This window comes from Artemia sp. Qi Xiang Cuo, chromosome 1, assembly GCF_049724085.1.
Source record: "Artemia sp. Qi Xiang Cuo chromosome 1, ASM4972408v1, whole genome shotgun sequence".
Lineage (NCBI taxonomy): Eukaryota > Metazoa > Arthropoda > Branchiopoda > Anostraca > Artemiidae > Artemia > Artemia sp. Qi Xiang Cuo.
Window position 1 is genome coordinate 58,651,504 of NC_142794.1, and position 10,951 is coordinate 58,662,454.

The 10,951-nt window shown below is 35.4% G+C and overlaps 1 protein-coding gene across 8 annotated transcripts in view; it reads right to left on the reverse strand.

Moving 5' to 3' along the window:
* Window positions 1-10,951, reverse strand: part of LOC148956525 (uncharacterized) — a 161,671-nt gene that overhangs the window by 53,065 nt on the left and 97,655 nt on the right. The window contains exon 2 of one of the 8 annotated variants that reach the window (XM_089085771.1): window positions 8,990-9,168. The exons of 4 other annotated variants lie outside the window; for them this stretch is intronic. In XM_089085771.1, the coding sequence (XP_088941897.1) occupies window positions 8,990-9,063 (74 nt within the window). In that variant the 5' untranslated portion in view covers window positions 9,064-9,168. Of the gene's footprint in view, window positions 1-335; window positions 409-3,748; window positions 3,859-8,975; window positions 9,169-10,951 lie in introns of those variants that run through there. 3 more of the 8 variants (XM_089085809.1, XM_089085788.1, XM_089085791.1) reach the window with 3 other exon arrangements.

The window sequence follows — 10,951 nt, forward strand, 5'->3', positions numbered from 1 at the left end:
CAAAATTATGTGAAAAAGGAAAAAAAATTGAAAGTTTTCCTTTCATATTTGGAACTAAGCTTTTCATATTTGGAAAGAGCTCAAGATAAAAATCTAATAATACTACTTTTATTTATTTGACATGTTTTTTTTAGAATCAGTCAGCCACTAAAATGATACCGACGCGACTATTAAGCCTGTATTACAAAGTAGCATAAAATGAGCATTCAAATGGCTTTACTCTTTTTGTTTTATGGTGTTTCCTTCAGAAGAACCTCTCATCCAGTCGTACCAACTTTTTTACACAAGGCCTCAAGTGAGTTAAAAGAAAAAAATAAAAAATAAAAGGATTTTACCTTGAATTGGAAGAGGTATAGAATCCATTAGTCTTTTTCCATCGAGACATAAAACTTAGGCAATCCAAAGCGAAACTGTATCGCTTTGTCTACTCAACAAAACCCACAAAATGATATGGCATGCTCAAATTATTTTAGTTCCGCCTAAACATAAAACGTGAGAAAAAAGTGCGCCACCGGGTTAAAGGATATGCGTATACGCTTAATAGACGCATACAACCCAAATGTCTACACTAATTTTTGCTCCTCCACTGAAGAATAGAACCAGTTCCGTATTATTGTAACATGAACAGCCATAATTAGTCATTTTGATATGATTGATTTTAAACGAGCCACATATGATCAAGTATTGTGAAGTTCGAAAATGCGTGGCTTCCGTAATGGGTGTACTGGTCAGGGGTTCCTGTCCTTTTTATAACTCTAAACACTTAACTGGTTCCACACATTAGTTCCAAGGCTTTTATATGTCTGTCTAAATAGTCGTTGCCATTCCTTAGCACATGTTAGATGCCATCAAAACTCATAAACATTATTTTACCGCAATTACTGCTACAAACTCTTTGTAGTGGTGAACAGCATGTAGTCTTTTTTGCCTCCCTCTGCAGGCTCAGTTTCTCGATCCTCAATAATTTCAGTCTTCAACCTTAGCCCTCACAAATATAGCCTGGCGTCACCCCCTCCCTCATTACGGTCGGCAGCTCGAGCCTTCGGCCTTCACATATTGGCAAAATAAGCTACATAAAAATATCCCCCCCCCCAAAAAAAAAACGTTCTAGAGTGTATTTCTAAGGAATCATTGAGCAAGAACAGCAGCAATTCACGAGATTTGTCTGTATAAATCTTTCAAAATTTAATTATCTTTCGTTTAACATTAATGTCAAGACTCCTTTAATCTGTGGATATTTTTCTATCTCGTCGGTTTCTTCTTTTCGGTGTCTACGAATTACTGTTACTAAATCAATAAAATCATTCTGGATTTCCTATTGTTACTGATTGCAAGAAGAAAATCCAACTAAGTTATTCTAAAATTGTTGTAATTACAATAGAAAGGCTCTTGCTAAATTATTTTCGGTTTTTACAGATAAATCGATTTTGTTTCTTTCTGGTATTTATCCTATAAGAATCTTCGCGCCCGCAGTGACCTCACTCGTTTAGTTTTCTTCTTTTCTTTTGTTTTGTGAAGTTTTTGTTTTGTTTCTTTTATACTCCGGATTATACTCCAAGTTTTTATGATATAGGTTATGCATTTGGTGAACAATGGCTTTTCTTGCTTTGTATCAATTCCTTGTGTTTTTCTTCTTTATTTTATACTCTACTTTTTTTTTAAGTGCGAAAATAAAAATATAATATATATATATATATATATATATATATATATATATATATATATATATATATATATATATAATATATATATATATATATATATATATATATATATATATATATATATATATATATATATATATATATATATATATATATATATATATATATATATATCTCTCGTAAAAAAAAAACGATCCAGATAGGTCAGAAGTCTGAGAAAATACGTTAAGAGCCTTAATTTAGGTTTTTGCAAATGATGTCATGTACTATGTTAGTACATCATATAAACATTTCTTATGATATCATATACGCATTTTCTTATATGATGTCAAGCATAGCATAAATAAGATTGCTGAGTTTCCAACGCACAATTATTTTATAATATAATTTCTGTTGGAAGGCCCACAAAACGAAAATTTGCAGTTAAAGTTACTATAAATGATGATTCTTTGAAACCAACAACTGAATTATCAAACTTCATAAGATATGAAATTCGACAGCCTGGGCCATCAAATGCGACAACACCAATACCGACAGCTAAAGTAAAGGTCATTGCTAAAGTGTCTGAAGTAATCAAAATCCACAAACGTGTCAAAACTGAAAATGAAGAGCAAAGACACGAGCGGTTAGAAGATATGCGAAAATGACAATTAGAGCGTTTTAAAAATTAAAATGAAGAGCAAAAACAGACACGGTAATAAGACATACGACACCGAGCAAGCGAGGGAGTCAAAAATGAAAATGAAGAGCAAAGGAAATAGCAATAACAAGACATATAACACTGAGCATGTAAGCAAGACGAGAATGAAAATGAAGCTCATAGATGAAAACAATTGGGCGACCAGCAGTGGCTGGTCAAAAATCGAAAATAAGAGCAAAACCGCATGTCAGGGAGAATTGCGGCGTTGAACTAGTGAAGTGAATCAAATATGAAAATGAAGAGCAAAGACACATGTGGTTAGAAGACATGCGGTACCGAACATGTGAGCGAATCAATGAAAACCAACCTGGACAGCGAGAACCAAAACGTGTCAAAATTGAAAATTATAGCGATGACAATCGGGTTTGGGATTTTGACAAGGATAAGGTCATGAATGCCTACCATACCTTTGTTAAAAAAGCAAAGGTTCGGCGATATGTATTCCATAATGACAAAAGATAAGTCGAGGTAAAACGAACCAAACAAATTGAAAATAATAGCGATGATGGTTGGGTTTTGGATTTTGACATGGATAAGGTCTCTAATGCCTACCATACCTTTGAAAATCTAAAAATTGGACTAGATAAAACGTTGGAAGAAAACGAAGTGTTTTTCCCACCACCTGAACAATTAAAAGAAACAAAGGTTCGGCGATATGTCTTTCATAATAACAAAAGACAAGCCGAGGCAAAAGAAGAAGTTTTTGTCCCACTACCTCAGCAATTAAAAGAAACAATGGTGGTCGTCAATGCCTTCTATATCTTTGAAAATCAAAAACCTGGACTAGATAAATCGTTGGAGGAAAAAGAAGTTTTTGTCCGATCACCTGAACAATTAAAAGAAATAAAGGTTCGGCGATATGTCTTTCATAATGACAAAAAAAAGCCGAGGCAAAAGCCAAAGGCCCAATAAAAAAAATGTAATTTTACAAAGGCCCCACTTCTAATTTAAGGTCCACTTGGACGTCATGACATCAAGAAAAGGGTCAAATTGTCTGCATTTAGAAGACAAGCGACACTCAGAATCTATATATATAGAAGCCTGCCGCGTGCCGCGTGCCGGGGCCCGGTGGTAAAACTGGGGGCTGGGCTCCTGGTACTATATATACAATGTGTAGGGAAAGAACACTTGCTACCTATAGTTGCATGGTTGTCCCAGCGTATTTTACGCCAGCTTTTTAAGTAGGTTATTTTTTTTATAGATTAACGCTCATTTTGATCGTTTTTTAGGCTGACTTACAATCTTAAGGGCTTCTTTCAGTATATTGGAATTTTTCAATATAAGATTTGTGGAGTTACTGACTCGCTAACTTAATGCTACTTGATGGCTTTTCAAGATGGTTATATTTTAGAACTTCAAAACAAATTGGCAAAAAAAACGGTACCTTTTTTCTGAAAAAGCCATCTTATCATTCTGACATGTACGCACTTCAAACACTTGTAGAAAAGGCCACATCTGTTTAGCTATTAATATATCTACCAAATGTTCTGTGTCGATTACATTTTGTGTTGTCAGGGTCAACGATCAAACAATTTCAGTACTGCGAACGTGGTCTCTGTGCACTTCCATCATAGGGCACTTCTTCCACTGTTGACAAAAGTTTCATGTCTCCAAATTATCTTCATTAACTTTTATCCTACCCTCCTCTGATAACTCAACCCCCTCCCCCCAAAAAAAGAATAAAAAAATAATAAAAAGTAGAAATGGTAGATTAGACCAAAATTCCTTATTTTCTTTATTCTTTTATTTGTCATACTTTCCCTTTGGCTGCTCAATCTTACATGAATTTCTCTGTATCAAGGCCGTATCCAGGGGGGGGGGGGTTACCCGGTTTAAACACCCCCCCCCCCCCGAAATTTTTGGCCGACTCGAAAATAAGTCGAAAATTAGTAAAACCTAGGTAAAAATCAGTAAAATTAGTCAAAAACTGAGTCAAAAATTAGTAACCCCCCCCCCAAAAAAAAAAAAAATCAAAAATTAGTGAAACCCCCCCTGAACGAAAATTCCTGGATACGGCCCTGCTCTGTATGTAGATGCATCAAAACAAAGCTTCAGTGACTAATCTTTGCAAAAATAAGAGAAGGATGGTGCAAACCTACGAAAGATAATTTTAACTAACAAAAGTCTTCAATAATATTGAAGTTTTAGAATAGTAACACCCATGGAAATTCTGTATGTTTAGTTGTGTGATCGATTGTGGACAGATCATATGCCCTGTGATCAAAATGTCTTTTTTAGACCCTTAAACCGGTCTTTGCCATCAATTGTCTCAACTAACAAAAGTCTTCAATAATATTGAAGTTTTAGCATAGTAACACCCATGAAACTTCTGTATGTTTAGTTGTGTGATCGATTGTGGACAGACCATATACCCAGTGATCAAAATGTCGTTTTTAGACCCTTAAACTGGTCTTTGCCATCAATTGTTGTACTTCACACAGTTCAGATGCTCAAGATATTATGAACTTAAATTGGAATGAATAAAGAAAAACAACAGGAAACCTAATGATGCTTAATAAATGTAGCCACAAAACAGTGTTTATCTTTATACCATTTTATTACTTGAATACTTTCTAGTTTTATCTTTAAAAACCAAAGTGCACAATTGAATTTCCATTTTTCTCATAGATTGATCTCGTTTATCAAATGGTATGTGCACCTTTTACATAGCGATCCGATTTTTAATTAAACTAGAAACTGAAAAAATATTAAAATCACGTTACGGTAAAACTGATAACCATTATATGGTAACCACTTGCCACTATAGGGTAATTTTTGCAGGTTCATTGGCCATATGATAACTACCTAAATGTGCTTAAGTGACGCTCCTAAACTTACCGTCATTTATAATACATTTATATCTTGATCTTCACAAATGGGCTGGTGCTCCTCAAGGTCATCCGTGTCTTTTAATATTGACCAGATTTTTGCTTTTAACCTGCCTCAATGAACTCGATTAACAATTCTATTTTACTGTTATCTATTATAAACTGATGTCATTGCCATTCACATTAAGAATATCAGTTTTAAATTTGAGTATCAACGACTGGAATATCTTGGATTTTTATCACTATTTTTTGAATTGATTTTTGTAATTTCAGTCACCTATAACACACTGGGGCTTCTCAGGGTGATCAGCATCTTTTAGTATCTTACTTCGTTAATGTATCTTACCTCTTATTTCTTATTTTCTTTCTTCTTACTTATCTTCATAATATCCTAATTCTCTTCTATTTTTTTTTTGTTATCAAATAATTTTTGTAATTTCTGTCACTTATGGACCTAGAAAACTCCCGAGATAGTCTTTTATTTGAGCTTACGTTGAATGTGGCAAGGAAAAAGAAGGGATTGACAGGATGACCCTGGCATGCCAAAGTGAGACGGGGTTCCTACCCCGTGATAGACCTAAAATATGGAAGGATGAAGCGATGAGTGTATTGCGATCTGCTGTTCAGAACAAAGTTGAAAGTAATTGAAAAACGGTCAGATTTATAAAGTTTCTAAAAGGGGGAGAGAAGAAAAGTGTTTGAATAACTTCAGAAAGTGGCCCCAATGATAATGACACTACAAAACACATATTTTAATACCATAAGATTAGTGGGGCTGAAGATCAAAGGACTTGTATGGGAAGTGCGGGGGGAGGGTATGACAGCAGAAAAAATGTGTTTTCAAACCCTAATACGAACAGTTGTGTGGACGTTTTGTTTTTCTTTATTATTTTACTAACATGGAGCTTCGACGCCTTTGAGAAGTTTCTCCCAATCAGGTTTTAAAATTCGCTTGTTCCCTTATAGTTTTGAAACAATACTTAATTCCCATCCCTCCCCATGGAACGTATTGGGGGCGCTAAGACGGCACAGACAGCAGTTGCTTTCTTCTAACTTTGTTTAAGACGTGTCTGGTGACTCAGTTTTTTCGGACACTTTATCATTTGTAACAAGGTCGTTGTAGCTAATCTTTGCTATCCGACACAGTCATCTCGTTTTGAATGCTAACATTGAAACAATGTTGGATTCTAATTTAGCAAAACCTTTCATTGATGATATGTGGCTGGACGAAGACAACATGGAGGGTTGAATACGATAAGACAAACGAAATTTTGATGTTGAAATTAGGTTGAAATTCTAGCGCCCCCTCCCCCTTAAAAAAAATATGCAATGTTATATCAATGAAACTGATATAAACGATAATAATACTTAATTTTTGGCCAATTTTAACAACAAGCAAAAGTGATGAAATGAAAAAGGCCCAAATAAAAATAGTTAAAAGAAAATTAACTAGAGGAATTGAAATTTCAATAAAATAAAGCAAAAGACGTGAAATAAATAATAAAAAATACTACGAGTGGCAATCAATCTGTTTCTTGAGACTTGACGAGTCTATTTTAGGTACTAAGCTCTTTGTTTGTACATTACTGCCCTAACCATATATATAAACTTCAATAGTTAACCACTTCAATAGGAAAAAAAAAATACCTATTCTATTTTGACCATCTGTAATAAATAACTGGAGAATAATCTCCTGGCCCATTTATAGTAAAACAAAGTCCTTGTAACTCAAATCACAAACTCAGATAATTCTTTAATATGTTTAAAATATTTGGACACACTTTATCAATAACTAACAACAAAAGCACGAAGAACAATAGGGACATCTTTATCAATAATTCTTTCCTACGAATTCCAAAAAGAAAAAGTAAATCGTGTCGACGGAACAATAGCCGTTTGGACATTTAGAGCTTGCCTAGTTGAACATTTATGGACCTGATTTTAGCACTGGTAGCAATCTGACTTTTTCATGGAATTGTCAGACTGAAACACAGTTGGGGAGACGACTTAAAATCCGCATAGATGAATTTTGCAGTAGACGAAGAGGAAGGAGGTGGAAAGGAAACGAACTAATTTTATGGTCAGATGTGCTTAAACAATTTATCTACATATTCAAAAATTAGTTCGACAGCAAAAAAGAAAGAGAAGAAAAAAAAATCATGGATGTTCTGTGCATCAGACAGTTTATGCTATGTTATCTTCACAGGTAGTGCATCTTCTTCCTAGTAAAAGTTTATATAAAGTGCTACTGCTTAAATAATTAGCCACCTCATTTTATGCTATTTGGCAAGAACAACAGAAAATGTCAATTGTCAATTGAGCTTTGAAGTTGAGCAATAAAAGAGAAAGAGATTTGGAAAGTGATCAGTTGGAGCCATAGTTAATCCTGACAGGATTTTTAGTGAAGAAAGTTCGCTATTCCTTATTGTGTAGGTCAGGGGCACCAATTAACGAAATTATTGGAGGAGGTAAGAGATTTTTTTCATAAAGACACAAAAACATTTTTCTGAGAATCTGGGGGGGGGGAGGGGGATATTTTTTCAAGGTTTTATAATCAAAATACCAAAACAAAGAATGGGGAAGATATACCGCTTTTTAACCCCCCCCCTCCCCAACCTCAAAAAAAATAATTGTTTGACTCATAAAAAAGTAAGAATAATAAATATTAATAAATTTTGAGGCGTCTTTTATGTTTTTCACACCCCCTCCCAATCAGAAAAATATCCCCCCCCCCCCTGAACAAGAATCCTGGATACGGCTTTGATCAAGATGACGAAAGGACCAATGAAAAAATTGAATTTTCGTTAATTAAAATATCAATTTCTACAAAGTTTTGTAGTTCACAATTTTTAAATTTTCAATATTATAAATAATTTTTTTTTAAATATATTTGGGCTTTTAATATTGCTAGTAACTTAGGACATGGTGTGTATGTAATTAAATAGTCAGCCATGTGATTCATCGTACTGGACACACGCCAATGCAACGCGTTAATTTTTTGCAATAGTGTATATTATGCTGTCAATTGCTATTGATGATTCATCGGATGAATGCATTATCCTTACTCCCATGTTTTCTGTGAGGCTTAGTCCAGTTGTTTTGTAACTATTATTTGAAGAATAAACATATTTATAAAAAAATATGTAGCCTATATTTAATAGTTAAAAACAAGATTTAACATATGTGCCGAGGAAAAAGGACAATCTGGGATACAATTAAATATCGAAAATGATGAAAGGCGAAGGAAGCGGACAGTGTCTTGAATTTTAGCATTTTTGGAACAATAGAGAACTGGTGAGTTTTCAGACTACACCACTTTCTACTGAGAAATTGGATCACTTTTTGATTGTTAATGGTATAAGCAGTATTGATGAAAAGAAAGCTGTTTTGCAACTTTTTTTCCTTCTGAGCAGAGGAAACCTTCTAAATTCTCATGCTTATATTGTTGCAGAGGTAAAATTCGTATTATAAAAAAGATACTTTTATCATATAAAATACTTTAGAAATTATAATGTTTATTATTTCTTTGTTTCCTCCGAAAGACATTTAGAAATTGTTAGTGTCAGACACTAAACAAGACAATAAATTAGGACAAACTCCAGTAGAATGACGTCATATTTTTTTCTTTTTAAATGTCATGACGTCGCGATCTTTTTGTAACTGGAAAATTCATGGCCTCAGGACCACTCTTCCCCAGTAAAGAAAAATATGACGTCATCTCGCTTTTTCACTAATGTAAAACACAAAAAGCACATGAACTATCTAAGTCTCATTTTGACCTACCAAGTGTTATTTACTGCAAATTGAAATGATCTCTCAAGAATTTGATGAAGAAGCCCTCCTGGCGGATTATTGTGAATTCATTTCCCATGAAACCCTTCAACGATATGTTAATGATTTGGGTTTGCTAGGTGAATATATGTTTGAACCTGATTTACGTGAAGAGCCACGATGGAAATTACGAGAAGAATTGAAGCTAGAAAAGATACTGAGGGAAGAATCCAATAAAGAACAGGCCACAAGTCCACTTAACCCTGACCACTGGCAAATGAGTATCAAGCATCTTTCAATTTATAAGGAAAGAGAAAAACGCTGTATCTCCAAAGAAAATACTATATTGATTCAACAAGTCAAATGTGTGCCGACAAAGAAGAAATCAATAGTTTGGGTTTCAGTTGACAAACCAGATATAAAATCTAGGAAAAGGGAGTCTACTAAAAAAGAAAATTACTTCCAAGATAGAAACAAATTTGTGTCATCAAGTAATTTACTTAAATCATCAATAGCTAAAGTGATACAGGAATTGGATGAAAAACGAAATTATCCTGTGAAGCGCAAGTAGTAGAGATGCATTATTGAGCCCCACCCCTCACCCCTGCTGCCACCTACAACTTTTTTTGCACCCCATATAGGGGCATAGCCTCCCTAGGGAGAAAGATTACGTAATGGGGTCAATGACCTCTTTTTCCAAGATCGATTTATTTGATGTTTCTATGTGTAATAACTCGGGGGCGAAGGTTGCACATGCGCATTGAATTCTAACGGGAACAATGTTATTGATCTAGGACTCGAGGGGGAAGTGAATTTCCGTGGATTTACATAATCGCTAGGGGAAATTATTGATTCACGAAGGGGGGAATTAAGAAACAAACATGGCTTCATTGTTGTTTGGTTAGCTTAACCTGAGAAATTGATTTACATAATCGCTATGGAAATTATTGATTCACGAAGGGGAGAATTAAGAAACATTAAGGTTTCTTTAATCTTTAGGCCTGACCTGTGAACTTGATTTACATAATCGGCGGGGAAATTGTTGATTCACGAAGAGGGAATTAAGAAACATTAAGGCTTCTTTAATCTTAGGTCTGAGGGATAAACGTTCTTTAGGACAGAGAGAAAAATTAATATTCTATTTTTAAATAGGGCTTCATTGATCTTTAGTGTCAGGAATCATAAAAGACATCACTTGTTATCTTGGAATTACGCGGGAGTCTAAAGAGATAGAAATTCTATTTTTAAATACGTCTTCACGGAGCTTTAAGTCGGAGAGATAAATTGATATTCTAACAAAACCTTAATAGTTTAGCTAGGAAAATTTATGAGATGAAGAGATTAACGTAGGAAAGGGTATACTAGAAATTTGAAATGTGAAAGTACTGAGATGCCAAAAAAAAGGAACATGATGAAATTACTTTTAGGGATTATTTGGGCGAAACGTTTTTAGACATCTTATGGAGTTATTTTGGTGAAACCGTTAGAGACGTTGATTTAAAAGATGATTTAAAAGATGATTTTTGAGTTTGGTCGTTATAATACACAAGTTCCATTGAACTGTGTTGTGAGGTCCTCTACCACAACCCCAAAGAGCCCCGATCGCCCAACCCCGATCCAAAGGGTTCCAATCCCCCTACCCCCACCCCGAAGGAAGCCCCCGGTCCTCAAAGCCCCCCAAACTCCCAAAGGCCCTCCACCGGTCCCCCAAAGGCCCACCCAGACCCCCAAAGGCCATCCCCAGGCCCCAAATGTCCCCCAGGCTCCCAACTGTCTCTCCGGACACTCAAAGGCCCCCCAAGCTCCCAAAGGGCCACCGGCACCCCAAAGGTCCATCCAGACCCCCAACTGCCCTCCGCGGGCCCCCCAAAGGCACTTAGAGCTTCCAAAGGACCAACGGGGTCCCAAAGGCCCACCACCGGTCCCCAAATGTCCTCCAAGCAACCAAAGACCCACCCGGCGCCCCAAATGCCCAACCAGACCCCCAA